At 44.9% G+C, this 27,333-nt stretch overlaps 2 protein-coding genes across 3 annotated transcripts; both read right to left on the reverse strand.

Annotated features, from left to right (window-relative positions):
- Positions 1–9,280: 9,280 nt before the first annotated feature.
- Positions 9,281–16,494, reverse strand: LOC135498854 (ankyrin-1-like). Its single transcript, XM_064789350.1, has 2 exons — positions 16,328–16,494; positions 9,281–14,671 (listed from the first exon to the last, which is right to left on the reverse strand). Exon 2 carries the CDS (start codon positions 14,593–14,595, stop codon positions 10,822–10,824), a length of 3,774 nt encoding a protein of 1,257 aa, XP_064645420.1. The 5' UTR covers positions 14,596–14,671; positions 16,328–16,494; the 3' UTR covers positions 9,281–10,821.
- Positions 16,495–18,556: 2,062 nt separating this feature from the next.
- LOC135498864 (mitogen-activated protein kinase kinase kinase 19-like) lies at positions 18,557–27,333 on the reverse strand. 2 transcript variants are annotated; one of them, XM_064789363.1, is made up of 13 exons: positions 27,176–27,333; positions 26,622–26,770; positions 26,006–26,117; positions 25,492–25,628; positions 25,079–25,215; positions 24,286–24,495; positions 22,693–22,791; positions 22,133–22,284; positions 21,729–21,911; positions 21,147–21,350; positions 20,857–20,904; positions 19,738–19,854; positions 18,557–19,363 (listed from the first exon to the last, which is right to left on the reverse strand). In XM_064789363.1, exons 2-13 carry the CDS (start codon positions 26,689–26,691, stop codon positions 19,243–19,245), a joined length of 1,590 nt encoding a protein of 529 aa, XP_064645433.1. In that variant the 5' UTR covers positions 26,692–26,770; positions 27,176–27,333; the 3' UTR covers positions 18,557–19,242. The 2 variants fall into 2 exon arrangements, with proteins under 2 accessions (XP_064645433.1, XP_064645432.1); XM_064789362.1 differs by having other exon boundaries at positions 27,058–27,333.

Genomic DNA, 27,333 nt, shown 5'->3' on the forward strand with positions numbered 1-27,333 from the left:
GATCGAACGTAGTACACGAGAGCTCCATCAATGGTGGCAATGAAACTGTTTCCCGTCTCGAGTAGGCGTTGGATCGAACGTAGTACACGAGAGCTTCGTCAATGGTGGCAATGAAAGTGTTCCCCGTCTCGAGTAGGCGTTGAATCGAACGTAGTACACGAGAGCTCCGTCAATGGTGGCAATGAAACTGTTTCCCGTCTCGTGTAGGCGTTGGATCGAACGTAGTACACGAGAGCTCCGTCAATGGTAGCAATGAAACTGTTTCCCGTCTCGTGTAGGCGTTGGATCGAACGTAGTACACGAGAGCTCCGGCAATGGTGGCAATGAAAGTGTTCCCCGTCTCGAGTAGGCGTTGGATCGAACGTAGCACACGATAGCTCCGTCAAAGGTAGCAATGAAACTGTTTCCCGTCTCGTGTAGGCGTTGGATTGAACGTAGTGCACGAGAGCTCCGTCAATGGTAGCAATGAAAGTGTTGCCCGTCTCGTGTAGGCGTTGGATCGAACGTAGTACACGAGAGCTCCGTCAATGGTAGCAATGAAACTGTTTCCCGTCTCGTGTAGGCGTTGGATCGAACGTAGTGCACGAGAGCTCCGTCAATGGTGGCAATGAAACTGTTCCCCGTCTCGAGTAGGCGTTGGATCGAACGTAGCACACGAGAGCTCCGTCAATGGTAGCAATGAAACTGTTTCCCGTCTCGTGTAGGCGTTGGATTGAACGTAGTGCACGAGAGCTCCGTCAATGCTGGCAATGAAAGTGTTTCCCGTCTCTAGTAGGCGTTTGATTGAACGTAGTACACGAGAGCTCCGTCAATGGTGGCAAGGAAACTGTTTCCCGTCTCGAGTAGGCGTTGGATCGAACGTAGTGCACGAGAGCTCCATCAATGGTGGCAATGAAACTGTTTCCCGTCTCGAGTAGGCGTTGGATCGAACGTAGTACACGAGAGCTCCGTCAATGGTGGCAATGAAACTGTTTCCCGTCTCGAGTAGGCGTTGGATCCAACGTAGTACACGAGAGCTCCGTCAATGGTGGCAATGAAAGTGTTCCCCGTCTCGAGTAGGCGTTGGATCGAATGTAGTACACGAGAGCTCCGTCAATGGTGGCAATGAAAGTGTTCCCCGTCTCGAGTAGGCGTTGGATCGAACGTAGTACACGAGAGCTCCGTCAATGGTGGCAATGAAACTGTTTCCCGTCTCGAGTAGGCGTTGAATCGAACGTAGTACTTGAGAGCTCCGTCAATGGTGGCAATGAAAGTGTTCCCCGTCTCGAGTAGGCGTTGGATCGCACGTAGTACACGAGAGCTCCGTCAATGGTGGCAATGAAACTGTTTCCCGTCTCGAGTAGGCGTTGAATCGAACGTAGTACTTGAGAGCTCCGTCAATGGTGGCAATGAAAGTGTTCCCCGTCTCGAGTAGGCGTTGGATCGAACGTAGTACATGAGAGCTCTGTCAATGGTGGCAATGAAAGAGTTCCCCGTCTCGTGTAGGCGTTGGATCGAACGTAGTACACGAGAGCTCCGTCAATGGTGGCAATGAAAGTGTTTCCCGTCTCGAGTAGGCGTTGGATTGAACGTAGTACACGAGAGCTCCGTCAATGGTGGCAATGAAAGTGATCCCTGTCTCGAGTAGGCGTTGGATTGAGTGTAGTGCACAAGAGATCCGTCAATGGTGGCAATGAAAGTGTTCCCCGTCTCGAGTAGGCGTTGGATCGAACGTAGTACACGAGAGCTCCGTCAATGGTGGCAATGAAAGTGTTTCCCGTCTCGTGTAGGCGTTGGATCGAAGGAAGTGCACGAGAGCTCCGTCAATGGTGGCAATGAAATTGTTTCCTGTCTCGAGTAGGCGTTGGATTGAACGTAGTGCACGAGAGCTCTGTCAATGGTGGCAATGAAAGTGTTTCCCGTCTCGAGTAGGCGTTGGATCGAACGAAGTGCACGAGAGCTCGGTCAATGGTGGCAATGAAAGTGTTTCCCGTCTCGAGTAGGCGTTGGATTGAACGTAGTGCACGAGAGCTCCGTCAATGGTGGCAATGAAAGTGTTCCCTGTCTCGAGTAGGCATTGGATCGAATGTAGTGCACGAGAGCTCCGTCAATGGTGGCAATGAAAGTGTTTCCCGTCTCGAGTAGGCGTTGGATCGAATGTGGTGCACGAGAGCTCCGTCAATGGTGGCAATGAAAGTGTTTCCCGTCTCGAGTAGGCGTTGGATCGAACGTAGTGCACGAGAGCTCCATCAATGGTGGCAATGAAAGTGTTCACCCACTCGAGTAGGCGTTGGATCGAACGTAGTACACGAGAGCTCCGTCAATGGTGGCAATGAAAGTGTTTCCCGTCTCGTGTAGGTGTTGGATCGAACGTAGTGCACGAGAGCTCCGTCAATGGTGGCAATGAAAGTGTTCCCTGTCTCGAGTAGGCATTGGATCGAATGTAGTGCACGAGAGCTCCGTCAATGGTGGCAATGAAAGTGTTTCCCGTCTCGAGTAGGCGTTGGATCGAATGTGGTGCACGAGAGCTCCGTCAATGGTGGCAATGAAAGTGTTTCCCGTCTCGAGTAGGCGTTGGATCGAACGTAGTGCACGAGAGCTCCATCAATGGTGGCAATGAAAGTGTTCACCCACTCGAGTAGGCGTTGGATCGAACGTAGTATTGTGTTTGTTTGAGGAATGAGGGATATCGAGTTGCACGTGAACTCATTGACCAGAAAGATCTTCTAGACATCATTTTCGTAAGCATACGATGTTATATATCAGCCAGATTGCGGCGAGTAAAGTTCACGATAATGTCGTGGATTTGGAGTAGATTTCAATCACATTTTGGCGGAATTTGTTTTGACATATGATATTTAATGTTTCACCTTCTTTTTTATCAATTTCGACCGTCTTGAACAGCGGCTGGTACTTTTTCAAATGTAATTGAAGCCAGCGTAGAACAAGAGTGATCAAGCACAGACCGCTTACTTTCATCACAAAACAAAGCGCCAAGTTTATCGCAGACATCAAGGAGGATACCGCGGTGACGTCACGGCTTTTCCAAGATGGCGCTGCATATTGTAAACAAACTCGATCCACGGCCAAGGGAAAATCAAGTCATCAAAAAAGTTAGATTTTTCGCATCAAATCAGAGTTATTAGTACTTTTCTGCTATGAAATAAGTCTTCAGACAATAAGCTATCATTTGAATAATGAAAAGTGCTGTTTTGATGGGGAGAAATAGGGTTTTTTAAACCAAATAGCCGGCACCGATCTTCCAAAATTAGCGATGGTTTCAAAACAGTCTCCCAGATATGGGGCAATCTCTTCATTATCATAATGGGATTTGGAGGCATGTTTACAGATTTTACAAGTTCGAGACCTGTAATACCTAAAACTCGCATAGATCCCCATAGATCCCCTCTATTTGTCGAGTTAGCGCCCCTGTAAGATCATGCATTTTCGGACACTAGAACGAAATCTTCCTGCGGATATCGCGGTTTCGGTGATGATTTAAGGAGAAATTGACTGTCCTTAGAGTTGTATGGGACAGAAATGAGTTCATACTTCATGAATACATGAATATATTATGATATGGGCGGGCTTCTAAGTCAAAACAATAACAAACTCAACTGCATCTCTACCGTGTATCGCGTAGTGCATTGCCTAGTGTATTTCGTAGTGTATTTTAGCGGAGACATTATTTCCCATTATTTCCGCACTTTGGCCACGCCAAACGTCTTTTTTATTCGTGGAAGTTAATCTGCTCTGTAAATTTTATTCTACACAGGAAGAATCCATAGTATTGCAATATTTCATGTCTATTGGTGTTTTTGTGTACAGGAGCGCACCAGACAGTGAGACGTGGAGATGAGTTCAGTGCTGGTGCTGTCAGTAGACTGAATCTGATTGGCCATAGCGATCACTAATATGGGTCGGGATCACGTGATGTGACGTCACCGCGGTATCCTCCTTGCGCAGACATTTAGCTTGGTGTTCTCTCAGCTTTGCTTGTTAAAACTAAAACAGAGACTTTGAGATTATTGCTTAAGTTCTAATTATTTATCCGACTTACTCGTTTCAGATTGAACCAAGATGTGACGGGAACTCAGATAAACTTGACAAGAAGAAACACTTTACCGCACATGTAATCAAGTTTTAGACCTTGGTGGAAATCAAGAAGGCTGCTTCGTCTACTTACCTGTCATTGGAGTAGAGGTTTTAAGAGTGGCTCTTTGACGTATACGAAGGAGGCAGAAAAGCAACTTGAGTTCGCGCATGTCACTAAAAGGTTAAGTAAAAGCTCTAACAAGGACCACGTTAGGCGATAAAGGAAACACTCAAATAGTTGATAAAACACACTAACGTAAAGAAAGGAATATCAACTGTTGCACAACATCCAAAGGAAAACAAACAAGCGTCTTCTTGAAACGTTGCTATGGTAACCGATAATTGGGATCTAATGATTACGACTATTTCATCTTGTGATGGGCCATTTGTCGGTTGATTAGTTGGCAGATGATATGGTATTTAATAGCTGGATACAGTCTGCTCGGGTTCCGTGGATTACTTCTTTACATCGGTTTAGTGAGTCTGCGCTTGGACTCTGTCTTATTTGTGGATGTTGCGGTTTCGGCTGCACAAACCTATACGTCCCCCATATGCTGGTCGTAAACGCTTTTTAACCAAACGTTCTCCAACCATTTTGATGCTCTTATACCTGTTGGCTTCTCAAAGCATCAGCTTTTGGCTACATTGAACTGAAAAAAACCCGGCTTATATCACATCAATTCTGGATAAATGCTGCTCAGATTTCGTGGATTATATATTCTGGCAGGAACATTGACTCAAGGTTACCCCTAAGTGGCAAACCAATTACTTTGTCACAAAGCAAACGAAATCATATGTTCTCGATAATAATCGCAGTATCGATACAAGTTTCAGACTCACTGGAGACACTATTGGTTGGTAAGGATTGATTTGTGATATTATAACATACGGTTTTTACATCAACAGACAGAGGCTCTACTTTCACGTAGCGGAACACATCACGAGACGTAACACATCCAAAATGGCGCAGGTTGAAAACTTCATTTACACGGAGGTTTTGAAAGGGTTTATGGTTGACCCATGCAACCATACGAACGATGATATCGCCATTTTACATGACAATTCATACATCGAGCCAGCATTTACCAAACCAAGTATTGATATGCTACATTTCGCCATGATTATATGCACTTTAGGGCCGCTAGAGGGCCTCGGTATATTCCTGAACATGTTAACAATAGCAGTGTTCTGTCGCGACAGAAAACACCGAGGCTCGGTCACTTTCTTACTCCAGTTTATCGCATGCTTAGACATCATGTACCTGCTTGCAAATTTTGGCGGGACATTTTTACCCGCGTTTTTTCAGTGGATTCAATATGGCCGACGGAATTGCAAAATGGCTGATTACACTGGATTACGGATAGACAACGATAAGTACTTTGCAGTGGCGCTTGGGAGTGCTCGCGACTCTATAGTCTGGTATATGATTCTGATTTCGGAATACTGCCTCCTACCTTATTGTTGCCCAGGACAAACCACTAAAAAATTATACAATTTATGTTTTGCTGTTTGTGAGACAATAATCATTTTAGGCTTCGTCGCGGGAATTAATACCTTCCTCTTCATGTGCAGAATAAAAATGATACAAGGAACATTAGCATCTTACTACCCATTGGTTGAAATGTTCAACGTATTTCTACCAATCGGGTGCGTGTTCGTCATGTACCTCGGCGTAGCTATTCAAATGGGCGTGGAGAAAGTTCAAAGGTCAGACCCATGGATGGAGCATGGAATGACGCACTTGTACCGGACCTTCGCCGTCATGACTCTGTTCCTCCTCTGTGAAGTCCCTTTCCTGCTCTACTGGATGTTAAGATGGCGCCTTTTCATGATGGTCAACGCCAAAGGCTACTTCATTATCGCCTACGTGGCGCTGATTTCAAAACATGTTAACTCTAGCTTTAAATTCTTTGTCTACTTGATAGCAGGGAGTAAATTCCGCGCGGCACTGCGGCGGACATGCTGTGGCGAGTTTGAGGAGGAGATTGACCAGTCGGTCATGACCCCTGTGTTACCGTATGACGACGGCGAGCACCAACCCCATCAGGAAGGGTCCAACTCTAAGAGTCGTCTGCTTCATGGCGGCATTGACCTCGATGATAGCCCCGGCCCCAGGGGGTACAACGAGGTATCAGAGGTATGACGTCATCCCAGCCTGCCGAGTCGGTATGAGAAAGAGTCAGCATTGTGACTGAACTTCTGTGAGAAGGTCACGTTTTGAGAGACAGCATTCTGTGAGGATCAAATAATAACTGACACTGGGATCAACGTTCAGTGAAATCAACTTTCGGGATGACCTGAGGCCAAGATGTTTCTACACGCGATGGGATGCATTGCTGTTACATTCGTGTATTGTAGGTTACATGTATATTATTGCTATCCGAAAGTGTTTTCATTCTCGCTGATTGGTTGGTAATTTGCATGTTATTACGACGAAGGGCACATTCTACTCCACAAGAAGTGACTTCAGTGTGAGCAGAATGTGATTAATTCCCTTGTTCCCTGTACATACTGCTGCAATGTATTGTTATGTGTACCGTACCGGGTGCACTGAGCATGGATTTGAGTCTGCTCAAAGAGAAATTTCATTTAACACCAGGAAAATCACTAGATTCGAGTTAACTGGAGATTGTCTAAAGTTTCGCTGTTACCCACTTTGGCTCCTTCGGCACAGAAGATGTTCTCGTCCGGTCTCGCTAATACCCGTGAACGTCGTCAGACCCGAAGAAGCCATTGTTGACAATGATGAAGCTGTAAACCATCTTAAGTGAACTCCAGTGAATTGACTGATGACCACCTGGGTGACTGAAATGATACACCAGTTAACCACACATTAACGTTGATAGTTGATTGTGTTTTGACCACGGCAGTTCTCTTTGAAATAGATAGTTGACCGTTGAGATCTTTTCTGTGCTTGGTAGAGTCCATGATATATACGGCGAAACGAAGTTGTATCGTGATGGAGTATGTATTAAATATGTACACTACTTTTTAACCAATTTTGTGATCAATCTGCTCGTTGTGAGGAACACAGGCTACGTGTTACCTTATGGTACGACAGCTACTACGCAGCCACCTACACAAGTAAAACCGCGTACCTCTGCAAGATCTCGTGGCATATGGGTGGACGATCGCTCCGGAAAACGTAGCCACAATCTAACTTTGGGACAAGGCTGTCTCGAACCCCATTACATACTTCACGTGACCTGGTGCCCGTTACTCCGAAAAAGTCTTCACGCCGTTTATTTCTCAGCGCGGTCAGTGGCTCACTATGTCTGGTAAAACCACGCGCCTCCTTGCGAGATTTCGTGATGTTTGACTGGTCGTCGCTACAATCCAACCTTGCGGTAGGAATTGGCGGAGGTGTAATGACTTGGGACGAGGCTGCGGCTCACTTGTCAACCAGACAGACACGTAGGAAGTAGTGCATCTGTACACTATCCCGAGCCTCGCTTAATGCTCGTTATGATATTCTCGCAGCTGAATGGCAATGTCATCGCAAAGGTCACGGCGCCATTTATTTCGCAGAGACACAATCAGTCGACAACTCTTATGACAAGTAAACCAATGGAAGCCACAAATGGTTTTCATCCCTGATCGAGACGAGAATATGCACGGTCCATATCATTCTGACGTGATCTGCGGTGATTTGGTTCCCTTTTCATCCCTATCGGCATATTAATGTGCTATTGCTTGTGATTCATAGTATATATCCTGTTGTCAGTTCCCGTCGATGAGCACGATAACTCCAATCCCTCTGATCGGCATGATGCGAATAAGATCGCCGCAATTGTAAATTCGTCAGCTGAATGGGTGATTCTTTCTCAATGCGGACGTGTCTGTGTGTGATTGCAAGAGTCTGGTGACATCTGGTTTGTCCGCAGAGGTTCAGCATATGGGGCAGCGGGGGAATATACTAACATCCTAATCTGACAGGTATCATAACTTGCCAAGGTTGGAGCGAACACGCCCCAACCTTGGCCCACCGTGGGTGTGGGTTGAATATCCCCTGAAAAAATCGTTGAAATTGGCCAACAAACCCACAAAGGTTGAAATGCATCTTCAGACTTGTCCATGAAAAGCCGCCCTTGTATCTCTTGGAAACGCTGCACCCCGGCCCCCTGGAAAACCTCGTCCCTCTGATACACGTAGGACATGAAACTGGAGGTATACATTGGCTGTCACACCAAACATTGCGAGGGTGGAGCGATCAAAATATATGCCGGAGTTGCCGGGCAAAACGACAGCGATTTTTGTTAAAACAACCAACATACATGTATCAATCATAAGTCTAAAACACCTCAACTAAACTTCTGGCTATTCTCCAGATGGCTTCTTTCCCTAACAATACCGAAAATACGTAGGTCAGATATCACGGCAGGATAGTTTTACAGCGGAGACATCTAAATCTGCTACACCGACCCGCCAGGTGCGCATTTCGGCTTAACAATAGTACGAAAGAAACGCGCCCTTTGATCGAGACCTCGTGGTGCCGGTTCTTTGATTGTACTGTAGATACGCGCAATGGGATTAGTTTTGACATCATGAACGCATCCACTGGACATTAATTATGGCTCACTGGATCGTTTTATGTGTTGTTTTTAACACGAATTCTGATTCTTGTGACATATAAACATCTCAAGTTAAAGGTAGGTGACTTTAGAATCTTTTACGGCGAGTTTATCATTCAACTTTACGCGCGGGTAAAAATGTCAACAGAAAGGTGACATTCATCGAGCTGTCGGTCGGCGCTTGTCCCGGGTGAATTCTTCGGGGTTTTCATGCACTTATGATAGATGAGGACAGCTGAAATGGCCTGGAATCACTGATCCATATCTTGATTGGAAAACGTGGCCTAGTTGAATATCGGTTATTATTTAATCGTCAGGGTTTGTCAGTCTCAAACCACACACTCGGAGCATCGAGATTTTCGCGCGAGTGCCTCTATATAAGTTTGTGCTCACATTGTTGAAATAAGGGAATTTTATACATGCCAGTGTGGCCGTACTTTAGCGAAAGTTATCGATAATAAACCTTCAACTGGAAGATCACCGGGTTCTCAGCTTTTTCCCGTATTGGACTGAGTCCGTCATGTTCACTGTGACCCATTTAGCAGAGGAAACACGTGCACCTTACGTCCAGAGATATACTTCTCGGCTCCTGACCAAACCACATACAAGAAATAACGGGACACATTATTTCCTCGTATCAAAATTTATTAAACTGCTAATAAATATCACCGAAATGAGGTGTAAAGTACATAGAGTAACGGATCCTTAATTCATGCATTAGGCCTACTGAATTGTTTACATCATAATTGATTCAGGGGAGACGCCATTGAGGAATCGTCCGCCAATTCGCCGATCACATCCAGCTGGCGGTGTGTATCAACCGAAGACAATCTCCTGCGTCCAGGAGGTACAGAACAATAGATGAGCCAAACCTCCAGGAAAGAACGAAGGGGATTAAAATCATGATAATGCGAACTGACATTAAAAAAGCACCCTACACTCGGAATAAGGACCCCACTGTCTATGTCGGCAAGCGATCAACTTGAAAATACATGTATTTGCCTGCACTGGGCCTACAACCCCATAGTATGAGTAACGTGGGCCTACAACCCCATAGTATGAGTAACGTGGGCCTACAACCCCATAGTATGAGTAACGTGGGCCTACAGCCCCATAGTATGAGTAACGTGGGCCTACAACCCCATAGTATGAGTAACGTGGGCCTACAACCCCATAGTATGAGTAACGTGGGCCTACAACCCCATAGTATGAGTAACGTGGGCCTACAACCCCATAGTATGAGTAACGTGGGCCTACAACCCCATAGTATGAGTAACGTGGGCCTACAACCCCATAGTATGAGTAACGATGATAATAAAAGTAATAATAATATTTGGATCTTATATAGCGCTTTTTCTATGTTGATTTCTTCGAAGCGCTTTGTGAATATCATACTATCAACCCCGTCTCTACTGAAATCAGTCAGGAGTTTCAAGGGGCAACCGGAGTACGGTTATGCCATCCCGTAATGTGCTTATTCCCGAAAGGGTGTGACTTCACCTTTAGAAAATGGTTCATGGACCAGACACAAGATTAGTCGACCATATAATATAATAAATAATAATAATAAATATAGAATTTGTAAAGCGCCCTTCCAGGTCACCCTGCTCAAAGCGCTTCCTCCTCTATTTTTTGAAGTGAAGATTGAACAAGTGTGTTTTAAGAAGGGATTTGAATTGGGTGAGGGTCTCAGCATATGAAATTGCTTTGGGAAGTCGATTCCAGAGAAAAGGGGCAGCCACGGAGAAACTGCGATCCCCGTACTTTGATTTTGAGCGAGGTACAAGGAGACACTTTGAACAGGACGACCTGGTAAGGCGCGCACCTTCGTTACGCTGCAAAAGTGAAGACAGATATGATGGCGCAAGTCCATTGAGGGCCTTGAAACACATCACCAACACCTTGAAGACAGCTCGACTCTTTACTTGGAGCCAATGGAGCTGCTTCAAGATGGGGGTGATGTGATCACGCCTCCTCGTACCACAATATACACCAGCAGTGATTTGAACCATAGTCGGTCACGTGCAAACTCATTCATATGAGTTTCGTCTCAATAAAACCACTGCAGCACCTGGTAAATGCGAGTTGTTAGTTCCGAAGAGGGCTACAAAATATTTTACAAAACATTTTCTCTGAGACATCCTGTACTATCACAGGAAACACAGCTCACAATTTCTCAAGGTAACGCAGTTTCGTCCATGCTGTGGGTTACCATAAATATTTCAATCACCCTCTTTTCCTCAGCTGAGTCGTGTTCACGTTGTTCCGGGGAGAAATCTCTCTCATACAGAGACCGGACAAACCTCGTCATGATCTTAGTGACCTTGAGGCTCTCTTTCGTACTCAACTTGGACCCCGCTAACACGTTTATATCAGGTCTGAAGAACATCGGCAGGTGATCTATCTCGAGTAACTTCTCCAACCGTTCGTACACCATCAACACCATTTTGCCAAGGGACATATCTGATTCCCGGAATAGTTCAACTAACTGCAGGAATACAGATTTTAATCTGTAGCTAGTTACTAACTCACTCACTAACTTTGTGTCACCTTTGTCGTTTTTTACTTTGAAGCGACACACTTCGATATTTCTAATGGATTTAGCTGTGATATATACATCCTTCACCCTGTCCTCTAAGGCCTGTATGTGTTCCAACTCCAGCGTCGGGTAGGACACTCGTCCTAGTTGGTGCAGCTCCTGTGATTCGAACTTCTTCGTCACATCGCTTTTCTTATTCGGAATCTTTGGCACGAAATGTAATTTCCTCTTCCGCATTTCCTCCTGTGTCATCAGCCAAGTTGATAGAATAAGTGTTCCGGGCTTCTCAAGACAGACTTCAACAGCCGGCACGAAATCAATCGACACAGGCAAGTCTTTGAACATCTCATCACTATACAGCCAGATCCATGTTGTACATGTCTTACGATCAGGATGTCGCAGTGGAGGAAATGGCATTTTCATACTTCGCTGTCCATCAGAGAATACTGTTTTACCTTCGCCTTTGGTTTGGCAGTCACTCCAAAATGACATAAGTATGCTCCACAGCCACAATCCATGGAACCCAGTGACTGGATCCCCCTCCATTTTTCCATATCCCTCATGCTTAATCTGTATTTTTAATTTTGAATCTAACTTTACGAGGAAATCGAATTCATCTGGCATGCCGGTCTTTGTGCCTTCAAATGAGCTCCCACACCCGATAACCTGGCCGACATCTGTCCCTTGACTCCTAGGTACTGCTGCTTTTATCACCCTTTTTACTTCGTTTTCCACATACTCCACAAACTTCTTATTATCATGTCCAGCGATGGTCGCCACTGATCCTATGGACGGTTCTTTCGATATTTTCTTTAGTTCAAGAACATTGGAAATGTCAGGCGAATAGTTTTTATGCGCAACTACATGTATTTCAATTCCGACTGACACGCATTGGAGATATTTTGATATCAGACTGTCCTTCTCACATGACTGTATGTAATCACTTGGAGTTTTGCCGCTCGAATCCTTTGTATTGTATTTTTTTAACGAATTGGCGTCTCTCTGAAGCAGTGCGCAAACTAAATCTTCATGTCGGAAGATCACCGCATAATGGAGACAGTTTCTTTGCTGGTTATCAATTGTATGTGGATCTAAGCCGTATTTATCAATGAATAGGTCCACCAGATCACTGTGGCCATATATTGCGGCAAGGTGCAACAACGTTCTCCCGCAGGAATCCAGCGCTTTCCAGTCACATCGTGATTCAGTACGGTCATCCCTCATGGTTTTTAAATTCCCAATCTGAACTGCACAATGGAGCGGGCTGTTCCCGAAATCGTCTTTAAGGTTCCAACTGTCTGATTTGTCTAGTAAGGACTCCATTACATGTTTGATAATTTGATGGCTTCCTAAGCTAGCAGCAGTGTGAAGAAATGTTCTGTTGTATTTCCCGCGAGCGTGGCAATTTCTTACATTCTCATACAACTTACGTAATGTACCAATTTTTGTTTCAACCGATACCAAATGGAGTGCAGACACCTCATCCTGGTTATCGTAGTCAATGTATGCCCTATGATTAACCAGTTCTTGAAAGATGTCAACTTCAGCGGCTGCAACTGCTACATGGAGTGGTCTAATATTACTCTGATAATTGTTGTTCTTGATAATAACATTCACATCAGCCCCGGCCTTCACTAGTTCCTTTACGATATTAATATTCTTGGTCCACATTGCTGACACAAGAACCGGATTCCCATCATCATCTTTAGCATCCACATTAGCCCCGGCCTTCAGTAGTTCCTTTATGAAAGCCATGTTCTCGGTCCTCACTGCTGACACAAGAACCGGATTCCCAGACCGATCCTTGGCATTCACATCCGCCCCGACCTTCAGTAGTTTCTTCATGAAAGCCATGTTCTCGGTCCTCACTGCTGACACAAGAAGCGGATTCCCATCATCATCTCTGGCATCCACATCAGCCCCGGCCTTCAGTAGTTCCTTTATGATATCAATGTTCTTGGTCCTCACTGCTGACTTAAGAACCGGATACCCATTATCATCTTTAGCATCCACATTAGCCCCGGCCTTCAGTAGTTCCTTAACGATATCAATGTTCTTGGTCTTCACTGCTGACACAAGAGCTGGGTCCTCATAATAAGCTTTAGCATCCACATCAGCCCCGGCCTTCAGTAGTTCCTTAACGATATCAATGTTCTTGGTCTTCACTGCTGACACAAGAGCTGGGTCCCCATAATTAGCTTTAGCATCCACATCAGCCCCGGCCTTCAGTAGTTCCTTAACGATATCAATGTTCTTGGTCTTCACTGCTGACACAAGAGCTGGGTTCCCATAATAAGCTTTAGCATCCACATCAGCCCCGGCCTTCACTAGTTCCTTTACGATGTCAATGTTCTCGGTCCACACTGCTAACACAAGAACTGGGTTCCCATTATTAGCTTTAGCATCCACATCAGCCCCGGCCTTCACTAGTTCCTTTACGATATCAATGTTCTCGGTCCACACTGCTAACACAAGAACTGGGTTCCAATTATTAGCTTTAGCATCCACATCAGCCCCGGCCTTCACTAGTTCCTTTACGATATCAATGTTCTCGGTCCACACTGCTAACACAAGAACTGGGTTCCCATTATTAGCTTTAGCATCCACATCAGCCCCGGCCTTCACTAGTTCCTTTACGATATCAATGTTCTCGGTCTTCACTGCTGACACAAGAACCGGATTCCCATCATCATCTTTAGCATCCACATCAGCCCCGGCCTTTAGTAGTTCCTTAACGATATCAATGTTCTCGGTCTTCACTGCTAACACAAGACCTGGGTCCCCATAACAAGCTTTAGCATCCACATCAGCCCCGGCCTTCACTAGTTCCTTAACGATATCAATGTTCTCGGTCTTCACTGCTGACACAAGAACTGGGTCCCCATATTGACCTTTAGCATCCACATCAGCCCCGGCCTTCAGTAGTTCCTTAACGATATCAATGTTCTTGGTCCTGACTGCTGACTTAAGAACCGGATACCCAAACCGATCTTTAGCATCCACATCAGCCCCGGCCTTCACTAGTTCATTTACGATATCAATGTTCTTGGTCTCCACTGCTGACACAAGAACCGGGTCCCCATAATTAGCTTTAGCATCCACATTAGCCCCGGCCTTTAGTAGTTCCTTAACGATATCAATGTTCTCGGTCTCCACTGCTGACACAAGAACCGGGTCCCCATAATTAGCTTTAGCATCCACATCAGCCCCGGCCTTCACTAGTTCCTTTACGATATCAATGTTCTCGGCCTTCACTGCAAACATAAGAACCGGGTCCCCATTATCATCTTTAACATTCACATTAGCCCCTGCTTTGATTGCACGCGCCGCCAAAAATGTTCCATGTACTTTTTTCCGATGCTTGACTGCCTTAATGAGATCGCTATCAGGTTTCGATTGACTTTTCCCCATGATGACGTCACGACTGACACGACACCTCTTCTTTATGTGGTGACCGCTGGAGAGGGCAGCAATGGCCGACAGGCGTCTGAAAGAGTAACAAAATGCACTATAAATATCAATAACCTCTGAATAAATAAACTGCTGAATATAGGATACTGTTAATAACATCAAGAATTGATAAAGACTGGCCTTCATAATTCTTGTTAATATATTCACATTTCGATATCAGCTGATTTTCCTCATCGGGGCGGATCCAGGGGACACTAATGATGATTTTTAATTACCAGTAGGTTATCGGCATCCCAATAGGCGGCGTTGATTTTCATAAGGCCATGAGTCAAAATGACGTGAACTCAAAATTATACGTCGCCTCTCTCTCATAGGTCTCACTAGCCGGTGCGGAGGCCAGGCCTACCTGCCTCCAAATATGACGCGACGTCGTTTCATGCATACCCCTGTTCCAGCGGCAGTAGACTTGGCAGTATCTTACTCTCACACAAACCTATAATGTCACTTCTAGAATACATCTGGCCAAGTTTCAACGTCGTCTAGACATACAGTAATGCATAGACTGATGCAGCACAATGCATGAGACAACATGTATGTTAACGCAAATTTGAAAATTTCACCTTTATGCCTTATAACTTCAAGATTAACAAGGATGGTGAAAAAAAAAGTTCATACACATCTACTCACCACCTTAAGAAAGCCAACTGACAACTATTTCAATCTTTTATATAAAAATAGGCTGTCGTTGCGGCTTTTGTTTGAGTTTTTTGCCCTCGAGATTTTACCTTGAGGACATGTGCAATCTCACAGGAACCAGTCGATGTCAACATCCTGTTGAGCTATAAATAGCATGCGGGGCCTGCTCACCGCGTAAGTGCACAGAAGAAACTGGTACTTTCCCTAAATAATTGTCAGAGCTACCCCTTCACAAAAACATCGGACATTTACATTTGAACAAGTAGCAATAGGGATAGAGTAGACCCATCTGTATCCATGGTAATCACTCGAGATTGAAGAACTAGTTTTTTGTGAGGGTACAATCCCGACCTGATCACCACTGGCGAGTGAGACCATAGCGACAGTCAGCGCTACGAGGTGGTGGCCATAGTTTTGCTTGAACCCGTTCAATCTCCCAATGAGAGGACTGGCTGCATTTGCTGCCCGCAAGAGACCAACCGGAAGAGGCCAAAATGTGCGCTAGTACCTCCCATACCTTGGCACACGATTACCGGAAAACCGAAATGTAGTGCGCCGACATTAGAAGATTTTTTGATCAGTATTTCTTAAAACAACATCGATTGTGTGTGATTAGTTTGAAGTGCACTGTGCTGGTATCACTAATCACCGTTACCAATGGTGAGGCTAGGAGATTGGTAGCCGTTTACAGTTACTTCTCCACAAAAAACTATTATCGAATGCAAAGGTTTTCTACAAATAAGGCGTGTGCCCCCAGGAACATTCCCTGGATCCATCGCTTTTAAAAATACTTAGCAACCGTGGTTAAAAAACTTCAGGTCTCGCCGAATACACGGCCTATTGTCTTTAAACAAAGCCCACTCACACCTGGGCCTAAATCCCATTGTTCTACTGTTTTATCACAGGGTTGTAGTGGCAAATCCTGATCAATTCGACCCCCACGAAACAGCTTCATGAGAGTCGATAGGTCAAAATCGGCAAGAGCAAGTAAACGGAATCAAGAATGAGTTTTTGACGGAATATTTGTGCTCCCTACCTTGAAATCCTCACAGTCTTTGCCTTTTCTTCTCAACATCGAACACTACTCCAATGCTGATGAAGCCCACAAGTCCCACGACTTTAAAGCTGCCGAGTTTGGAGGAAAAAAACTCACGATTTCGCTGCGTTTCAGTTTGGAAAGTTTGTTTCGCAAGCTCTGGTTGTCAACTGGGTGTGATATCACTTAAAATTGTAGACCCCAAACATGACATGTATATGCCTATATTTTAAGTTCTTCATTGTAACCATTTATATGAACAGTCACCCCCTTCACATGTATGATTTATAAACTTTATACAATTTATGTTTTCTCAAAGAGTTTTTATCACAAAACGTATTTCATCCCATGCTTGATAGCTTCACATAAAACCGGTCGATAGAAGCCAGCTATTATCTCCAGTCACGAAGGCTGTCAAGAGGAAATCAAATAGTCTTTTCTCCAAGTTGATATATCGGCCACAGGAATGACCTCTTGTCTGATCCCGAGAACAACAGAACCATTCTACTGGATGCCTCGACCATATAAATTGGGACATACCTGGCAGACCATAAACCATTACCTTAAGAACGATCTCCAAACATGTGTTTGTTCAAACGAGTGTGAAAGTTTGAAATGTTCAATGGTGGAAAAATACCCATAAAAGGCCACCAAAGGCACTGTTTTGAAATGATATTGAAATCGAATCATGTTGACGGCCATTTTGTTTCTACCTGTTGACAGAGATTCAGATAGCGGTTGCTTAACGTCTGTGTCTTCTTTGAGTCGTTAAATAGTACGATATATTGAGGAGATGGGAAAAGCTAACATACCCATGTCATTAAACGGCTCGACGTCATAACGTGAAGAAAAAGTTGATTTCCAAAACCCAATAAACATATCGTCTGAAGTTATGGTTTGGTTACTGTTAGTGATGTTTGCGGTATTTCGATTGGGAATTCGCCGCCAGCTTCAATCTGCAATGCAAATAAGTGAAGAATTATTAAGAGATGTCATTCCGCATGATGAGGGGAGTGATTTCTCTCTTTCCCACTTGAGGGAGATTGGCGGTAGACATTTTTGTAAATTTCTGTTGCTATACGCCATGACGCATAACCAGCTGACTAATGGGCTAAAATGTCATCTTGTTGGTTTCATGCTGTAGAGTTGAGGTGTTTCACTGCGCTGCTGATACTGTCCTTGCCATGCAGGTACAGGGAGCCTGGCGTTTCACTGTGCTGCTGATACGGCCCTTGCCATGCAGGTACAGGGAGCCTGGCGTTTCACAGTGCTGCTGATACGGCCCTTGCCATGCATGTACAGGGAGCCTGGCGTTTCACTGTGCTGCTGATACGGCCCTTGCCATGCAGGTACAGGGAGCCTGGCGTTTCACAGTGCTGCTGATACGGCCCTTGCCATGCAGGTACAGGGAGCCTGGCGTTTCACAGTGCTGCTGATACGGCCCTTGCCATGCAGGTACAGGGAGCCTGGCGTTTCACAGTGCTGCTGATACTGCCCTTGCCATGCAGGTACAGGGAGCCTGGCGTTTCACAGTGCTGCTGATACTGCCCTTGCCATGCAGGTACAGGGAGCCTGGCGTTTCACAGTGCTGCTGATACTGCCTTTGCCATGCAGGTACAGGGAGCCTGGTTTAGTTTAATTTATATCGATAAGAAGTTCTGATTCCCCCCCCCCCCCGGTAAAACGTCCTGGTGTCTCTCACGATGTTTTATTGCGTGCAAAACTCAGATATTAAACGTTACCCTGCGACTAAACAATTAATCTCTGACATCTTCTCCTTTGGTTGCACCTCGCCTCGCTTAACCCCCTCCCCTGCCTCCCCAGAAGCGCAACTGTATTGTGTGCAGGCATGGCCTTGTGGCTCATAAAGCAAATCTCCCTCCTCCGAGCGAGCGTCCAGCGGGGTCCAAATCTATACCGCGCGTTCTGCCATCCCACGGAATATACATGATTCGATCATCACCTATCACGACTAAGCAAAACATCAGGAAGGAAATCGATGTTTGACGATGATAATCGATAATCAGATTTTGACTTGATTTGATATCAATTCCATCCTCCAAGCCGAAGTTATATGTATTCTCTCTCTGTGGAAATTGGTTTCCATCTTGTGACGTCATAGTATTTTGCCACGGTTTGAAAATCATTCTGATTCGCCAAAGATGTCGATCCAGGGTGAGCCTTGACGCCGAAGCCGTTGTGATCGTTGAAAAGTCCACAATGTCCAAGTTTCGAAAATAAATTAAGTAAAATTTATTAATGAATAAAGTGAGTGTACATGTCATGGTGTATCTACATCATTTGCTCAGTGGCAGTGTTAGACATTTGTTTGAAGCGTCTGTTGAAAGTTCATGCTGTTGCCCTGTCGACACTGGTGCCTTAAATTGATATGCCAGCTACGGACCGCAATAGACTCTCCAGAATCCTATGTGGCTGGTGAAATTGAGGGTAGTCCGCCGCCGGCCGTGGCCTACTCAATTAAATTTCGACGTTAATTTATTAATTTTTTACTTGGTATATTTCATCTCACGTGATCGTTCTTCACACACCCGAAAGGTATTTGTGACGTCATAATAAAACCAATAACACTTTGGGAACTATTTTTATGCGCACGCCATGCAAATCGATTGACCTAGGGTCAGAGACAGTATAGTCCACTATTCAACATGGCCGCCACCACGGGAGACCGCCATTGTTTGTAGGAACGGGGTCGTATAATTCGACAGAGATATATAACGTTTGAAATGAACAGAGGTGTTATATCTGTGTGTCGGAGGGCGCCCGAATCCCTAAATGAGAGGACTGCCCTTCATTTGCCCCTCCTAAACCGGAAGAGACCAAATGTATGCTCGTACACGGTGCAAGTGTCACTTAGCAACCGTTTCCAATGGTGAGGAGATTGTGGGCGGCCATCGTCAAGCGTCACTCTCAGTCGTCTTTACATAGGTTGAACTGCGAATCAAGCGCTTTTCCTTCACATTTCGAATGAATGGGTAGTCTTGAAGTTCCTCAGCTGAAGGTCGCTGACAGGGGTCCCTGAAATAATAATGAGTGGCATTGTTCTTTTGACTGAAAACTGACTCCGCAACTGCTAAAGTGAGATCAGAGACGAATGATCTCTTTTAATAACTCCTTGATGGCCCCTACTCGTGATGCTTCGAAGGAAGACCGCCCAGTTGAATGTCAGATGTCCGTCGACGAACTGTTCGATCCCCCGGTTTGTCGGCCAGATGGAAGGATCGTGGCACAGTGCTGTCATCTGTGCTGTGCCATGATGACTATACCCACTGTTACAAAACAATAGCATCTAGTATCCACTACAGATATAGTTTATTTTACAAGAGCAACGTGAGGCAAATTGGCAGCGGAGCAATCTAACGCGTGATATGACGTCACGTTCTGCTTGTTACCTTATCATGCAGCTTTTTGTAAAGTCCCGACATGCATCACTTATGTTACCGGATAGTTCCGGTATCTCCTTTCCGCTACCGATGGCAAAGATGGCGGCAATGGCTTCCATTTCTGCCCTGCAAAGAAAACCACAAATTAGAAGGTGAATGAGATTGATGTTTGAGGGAAAGAGCTGCAAGTTGTACTGTCAGGCCGTCGGTACTTCACCTTAATTTAGAGAAGGTGGCGGCGAGGTTAGCGTTTGTACTTTGCAAGATACTCTTTAGACAATATAAAATCGTAGCTGAACTCCAGCTTCACAGAATATGCCGAGCTTTTAGAAGGTTAAACGGCAATGGCCTCGTTTTTCTTTTGTCTATTAACTTCTTCCCCTTTTTTCAACCTTTTGTTGGCGAGACTGTGGTATGGAGACAGAGAAATCGTGTCCCGCTCCGTTGATATAAAGGATATTGACGGATATTCAATTATATTTTGAGAAACTATAAGAATTGTAAAAAAAGTTGGACCTTTTTCCTCTTTTGAAGCTGTTTTATAACAAATGATTTCAAAGTCAACGTTTTGCCCCAAACCAGTAGTTATGGCCAAACAGACGAACGTGTCAATAAGTCTCTTCTCGAAAGGCCAAACACTGTATTGATAGAAACACTGGTCGATTCCATTTACCGAAAGGAAAGAAATCAGCGAGTGACTAAGTGACTGAAGACAAAAGACTAATGTCTCAAAGTGACTGAGACGCTGTGTGACTGGCCTGCGCGTTTCTAATGATCCGGAGAACGCAAATTGATTTCTCGCGGTAGAACGGCACCCAGCCTATGGAAATTCGATATATTCTCTTCGATCTTCTTCTAGCGGAAATTTGATTATTTTTGACAAAGTGTCAAATGAAATATTTTTCGTTTGAGCAAATGCATGTATACGTGAATTAAGTGTTTTAGAGCACATTTGACACAGTTGATGACATTGTAACTACCTCGAGACAACCACGATTTTAGGATATTATTTCGATATCGGCTTCATTTTGCGAGATGTTTGCTGTTGTTGTCAACTTGACCAGGGAGGAGGGGTGTTGAATTCAACGTACCTCGCAGATAATGAAACACTTATTTGTTTCAACTTACCAGGGTGGATTTCCGGTCGCCATCTCAAATATCGTACAGCCAATACTCCTGAAATAAACACGACATAAAATGAAAAGGTCGATTAGGTAAAGTGAAAAGTCAATGCTTGGTTCGTCAGGGCTTTGATAATGAAGTGAATTAAAGTTGATTTTTTTGCTGCTAGGTCGACAAAATCCAGTCAGTGTGGTACTGAGAGCTAACTAGAAATAAAATATAAAATGACCTGAACTTACCATCCTACCAATCTAAATCTGAACCTACTATCTGACTTACTAACAATCTGAACCTACCATATATCTGACTTCCTGCCATGGCCAGATTCCGTCACCACCTCTGGCGCCATCCAGTGAGGAGTTCCGACAACTGATTTGAAGACAGATGGCTTCGTAGAGAGCGATGGCGCTATCGTCAGAGTATGGCGCTTGGCACAACCAAAGTCCACCAGCTTGATAATACCGTCATTGGTGACAACGATGTTTTGTCCCTTAACGTCCCTGAAAGATGACAACAAACCTTCCATTTCTCGGATAACGTAGAATCTCAATAAGTCATGTATTAGCGCTGATACTAATGACTGCTGGTATCGACTTGATTTCACCAATCCTTCAGTTCGTTCTCATTGTATGCTGACGGAGAAAGCTTATTGCGTAATCCTATAAGCTGATGTAGCTCGAGAGTTTTTTTCTAACGAACAGCTATTTAACAACTCCTGCCTACATACTGAATCACTTGCACAGCCGACCACACGTCAAAGGATGATGTAATATGACGGCCGTTTTGATTTCTCATTTGGGGGGCTGATCAAGAATAGGCGAGGTCTCTATGAGGCCACCTTATCGAGGTAATCTGTTCAACAAGAAAACATTGCTCACCTGTGTACGACGCCCTTGTTGTGGATGTAACGAACCCCTTCCACGATCTGCTTAGTATACTTAGCAATGACGATCACCTCGAAAGGGCCGAATGTCTTGATGAGGTTCTGTATTGATCCGCCAGGGGCAAACTCCATGAAGATACAGGCGTGGATCTCATCCTCGAAACTAGCGCCGAGAAATCTACAAAAGTGATACATGTTCTATAATTAGTAAGGTTGTAGTGTCACTGCTTTTAGAGGGGCCAGCCAAATTTGGCTTAATAAAAGACCCACCATACTTCCAAACTCCTTCTCTAGGCCCAGAAACCTGGAAAGAAGGCATTTCTTATCTATACGCTACCAACCAGTCACATTGGAATAAGCTACCCACTGGAACTTCGACCGAGGAGAGAAGGTCCATACCGGACAATATTAGGATGCTCTAAAGTCTTCAGCAGTCCAACCTCCTTGATTATATCCCTGCATTGCACGTCCAATTCCTCCTTCCTTCCATCCACTAGCTCAATCTGTTTGACGGCTACAAGTTCTCCCGTACTCGTCAGGCCCTTCCATACCTGCAAAGAAATGCGTTCGAGATAAAAAGTTTGTTTCCATAATCTGATCAAAGCCATATCTTTACGGTGTATGCATGAAAAAACCGGCAGCAATTCGTCCATGTTGAGGTTGGCCACCTGACCTTGTCAACTGGTTGCCTGGGATTGTCGTGGAACTGCTGCACTATACGTTGTGACCTAGGTCCAGCCTGGCTTTGCTCCGCTTGTATGGTGCCCAGCGAGTTGGTTCTGTGCGGCTGGGCGTGGTCGGTAGACCAGCGAGCCTGTTGCAGGGCCAGTTCACAAGTCCAAGGCCTTCTGTCATTGTATAAGTAGGACCGTGGAGGATATAGCTTTTATAATCTGGTCGTCTTCTTGTTATGGCGCAAAAAATCCAAATCCAAATATGTGGGTAGAACATCTACATACCTTACTGCAAGCGCCCTTCCCTAGTAAGGCGCCCTTCTTCCAGATGATTCGCTCCTCGCCCTTGGCGGAGAGACTTCGCATCATGTAGCTCACATGAGTCTGAAAAGGTAAACAACAAGGTATCTTTCTCTCATGCGTAATTTGAAGGAGAGGGGCAAAACCATCTGACTAAGAGTCTACAAGATTCGACTTCTGAATTGCTTCAGCCAGGAAATCCAGTTGAAAACCTGCAGCCAACAGCGTTGTCCCAGCAAGAGCTCCGAGTGGAAATCCAGCCTTCAGTACCAGACCTGAGAAGCAAGGGGATCCAACTACCGGATATCCAAAAAGCTCTCACGATGGAACATATTGACCGGCAATACCCACATGACAGATGGACACTAGCCTACACGGACGGATCAGCTGAAAGCGCAGTGAAAAACGGAGGAAGTGGAATCTACATAAGATACCCTTGTGGAGAAAGCTCAACCCTCTCCGTCCCTGGAGGAAAATACTGCAGCAACTTCAAAGCAGAGGTGCTAGCTATAACAACTGCCGCGAAACATCTAGCACAGTCCCAAATGACATCACCACTGATAGCCATTCTAACAGACTCACTGTCCACACTCCAAGCCCTAAGATCAGAAAACATCGAGTCAGAAATCAAAGATCTGAAAGAACACCTCCAAGATCTCACCAGTTACCACCACGTGGTCTTGCAATGGATTCCCGCCCACTGTGGAATACCTGGAAATGAAAGGGCTGACCAACTAGCAAAAGAAGGAAGCCTACAGATCCAGCCAAATGGGAAGCAGTCATACAGAGAAATAACAACACTCCTGAAGCAGAAATGCAGAAATGACTGGAAGAAAATCCAGGGAAACCACCACCCCCAATCAGATCAGCTGTGGCTACTTGACCGAAAAGACGCTACTACCATCTACCGTCTAAGAACAGGCCACTGTGGCCTGCGTGGGCATCTTAAACGTATGGGAGTAAGAGACACAGCAGAATGCCAATGCCAGACAGCAGTGCAAACACCAACGCACATCCTACAGGACTGTCACCTGTACCAGGATTTACGAAATAGATTCTGGCCTAAGGACACGAAGGTCGAAGAAAAGCTGTGGGGAACACAGCCGGACCTTCAGGCGACAAGCCGCTTCATCTCCGCCACAGGACTGAGGTTATAGTACTTAGGCAGGTTGAACGCTGAAGAAGAAGAAGAAGAAGAAGGAGAGGGGAAAGAGGTTTCTTTCAGACTTTGCATTAACCGATCCCCTACAAGACCACCCTACTACCGTGGGATAGACTCCTTTCCCTTAACGGAAAGTCTCCGCATGAGGAAGACCACGTGAGTCTAAGCCCACGTGTGTCTGAAAACGGAATGTTACTTCCATTATCTGCTATCAGTGTAAGGGTAAGGTGAGACGGGAGAGAGGAACCTTTCATACTTTACTACACGTCCTTTCCCTGATGAAACCCCCATGTTCGAGATGATACGTTTTGCTCTCTCAGTAGAAAACTCCGCCTTAATCAGCTGAACTCATTTCTTCATTAGCAACACATGGTATGAATAGAGGGAGATTACTAAGTGATACAGGGGTCTCTCACCTCGTCATCAGCTGGCTCTATCGTTGTCATATCATCCTCGTCATCCAGCCGCACGTATCGGCCACTCCGCTTTGTCACCGTATTTTGAATTGGTCTAGTTGATTCCGTGTTTGACAAGTCTGCGCTGTAACTTTGGCACTTGCTCAGGCTGGTGGATGCTGTCAGCGTGGACTCGTCTGTGGCCTGGCCTTGTCCTATAACCGTCTGGTACTGAAAATAGTTGATAGAGCCAATAGTTCAACAGCATTATTGTAAGTTGGACTTGCTAAACAGTTGGATGCTGTCAGTGTTGGCTCGTCTATGGCAGCAGTTGTGCACCAAATCCGTACACCGGTTGCTTTACGCGTTCTGAAAACCCTCTTCATCACGGTAATTTATCCCTGTTTTTTTTCATCATTCAGCCATGTCATTGTTAGACATTCTGGGTACCGACACTAAAAGAATCATGTGATTTGCATTAAGTCAGGTAGCGTTTATCACCGGACATATTGGAGCATTCTAAAATGTGGAATGATGAGAACTGAAAAGACGAATGCTGCCATGATTTCTGTTATGAAATTGATTGCGGCAAAGTTTTCATTCTACAGATGAAAATATTTCAGAATCAGAAGGATGAAAAAAACTTCTGAGTCCAAATATTTTTGTCACTTGTTTTTTTTCTGCTCAAAATGAAGAAACATCATCAGTCCCCCCAAAAAAGCATTTTGTCCCCGGATTTTCAACTTCACTGACGCGACCATTCAACCTCGATCCGAGGAAAGGTCCTGTTACCGAGGTTCCACTGGGTGCTTACATTGTAATGTGAAGAGCCGTCCAGAAGCCCCTTTGTCGTGGTTTTAGTGAGGACGGTTTCTCCATGGTCGTTGGTCGTACTTGTAACATGCATCTCAACAAACTGCAACTTCGGTGGAGGCTGTCGTCGTCGTTTCTCTAAAACAATGTAGTCTTATTGAATGGTCAGAAGTTAGGGGTGCATAAGATGTTTCTAAGGGTGTGATATTTAGACGATGGAAATTGTCACAATAGCCTAAACCTTACTCCTTCTTCAATCGGTGGGGTGAGGCTAATTTCTCGGATGACAGTGCCCCGTCTTGTTTCACGTACCTACCCAACCTGGCTACAAATTATCAAGATTGTCCCTGACCAACCCGTTAGGAACAACCTATCGCTCTCTGCAACCTGGGCGATACCAGTAACATATCTCACCATTAGCCTTGAGCCTGATAACCCTAAGCCTCTCCTGCCTGACTTTCGTCCTGAACTCCTCATCAGATGGGTCATCTAAGGTCTTCTCCCCCGTTACCAAGTTCACGTAGAATATCTCGCCCTTTTTCTTACGGAAGCTAAAGCAGAAATCAAAGATGTCTAAACCTACGCCAGGCTCTGTTGGTTTGTAACGGGCTTTGTAGGTATTATACTTGTGCTTGTATCAGCTATTGTTGCTAACGATGTATGATAGTTGTCTCTGTAGCTCTTTTGGCTTATTTGCAGTCATAAATCTGCGACATACGTATCGGACCACATAGCTAACAGAGCCAGGAAATGACGTAGCGTTTCTGACATGTATGGGAGCCATCTTTAAAGTGACAAGTCCCCCCTTGCCGTGCGGCGTGGGTTTATACACTCGGCCTTGCTCGATCGGTCGTTTGACTTTGACCTTGCTGGATGAAGTGAGGGCGTCATGGGCTTTTGGCCTTAACCTTGCACAGCGATAACTTACCACGCTCTCCATTCCTTGGGTAGCACCGCTGAGAAACCTTCCTTCGCGATCCATACCAACTCCGGCTCCTTCTCTGGGTCTATCCCCAAGATCTTGGCATAGTCATGAATCTCTATAAGAAACCAGAAACACATGAGAATGAAGATGGAACATAGAAAAGATAAAAATGCCTGGAAAAGACCTTACTTACCTTTGTAGACTAATTTATTCAGATTTTGTATATATTTGAGAGTTTGAATTTCACCCATTTTAAACCTGACCCACTACTCTGTTCCAAAATCCTGACCCTGCAGCCGAAACTTTATACACTGTGACCATGAAATGCAATAATACTACATGGGACACACTCAGAAATGAAGAAATATTGAACTAGTGAAAGTATGGAAAAAATACATTATTGGGGACGAAATGTCTAGAAACCTCTTTAATAGACTCCACCCAGAGAAAATCAACAGTTATATATAAAGACAATGAGGAGAGGGGCGCGTAGTTAGCCAAATATCATGAAAACTTTGAAGTACTTTTAGGCCCCTTATCGAGTCTCATGTTGTTAAGAGACTTATACAGTTAAACCAGTCTGATTGTATCAGAACTTTATGCTTGTATCTGGACTCACCTTTGCGTGTTGGGTCATAGTCCTCATCAAATTCCTGGTCAAGTATCAGATCCTCAGAGTCACCATACATCCTGTCGACTTTCCTGAGGCCTTATATCCGGTAGATAAACCAGTCATCAAAGAGTACGTTTTCTAGCCGTTTCGTTTTCCTGAAGCAGTGAGATTTTGTAGAGTATGTCCAGCAGAACTCATCACTTATTTTAACCAACTATGAGGGTTGACCATATGCACCACCATAGCTTGAACAGCGATGCCCTAAGCAATTAGAACTCTCTCATGATGAGGTGAATGCCAATGTTTATGGACGGGAGTCAAATATCTGCAAAACATGGAACATACTCCCAACCTTGAAATTCACTTCACTATGAAGGAGTTGCTCACTATTGTCACGTCCTCGCCAAATTGGTGGTACCTATGGTCGACGATGAGCATGTACCTTGTTTCACCAGGCTTCGAAGATGACATTGGTCGGTTACTAGCTTGAGTCTTTGACACCTTGTTTCACCAGGCTTCGAAGATGACATTGGTCGGTTACTAGCTTGAGTCTTTGACACCTTGTTTCACCAGGCTTCGAAGATGTCATTGGTCGGTTACTAGCTTGAGTCTTTGACATCTGTGGTTGAGTCCTTGATTGTGTACGTGACACATACTCCAAGCTAAATGCACACAAAATGCAAAGGCCTACTGTCACAATGTACAGTGTATTTGCCGA

This window comes from Lineus longissimus, chromosome 14 (genome assembly GCF_910592395.1).
Source record: "Lineus longissimus chromosome 14, tnLinLong1.2, whole genome shotgun sequence".
NCBI lineage: Eukaryota > Metazoa > Nemertea > Pilidiophora > Heteronemertea > Lineidae > Lineus > Lineus longissimus.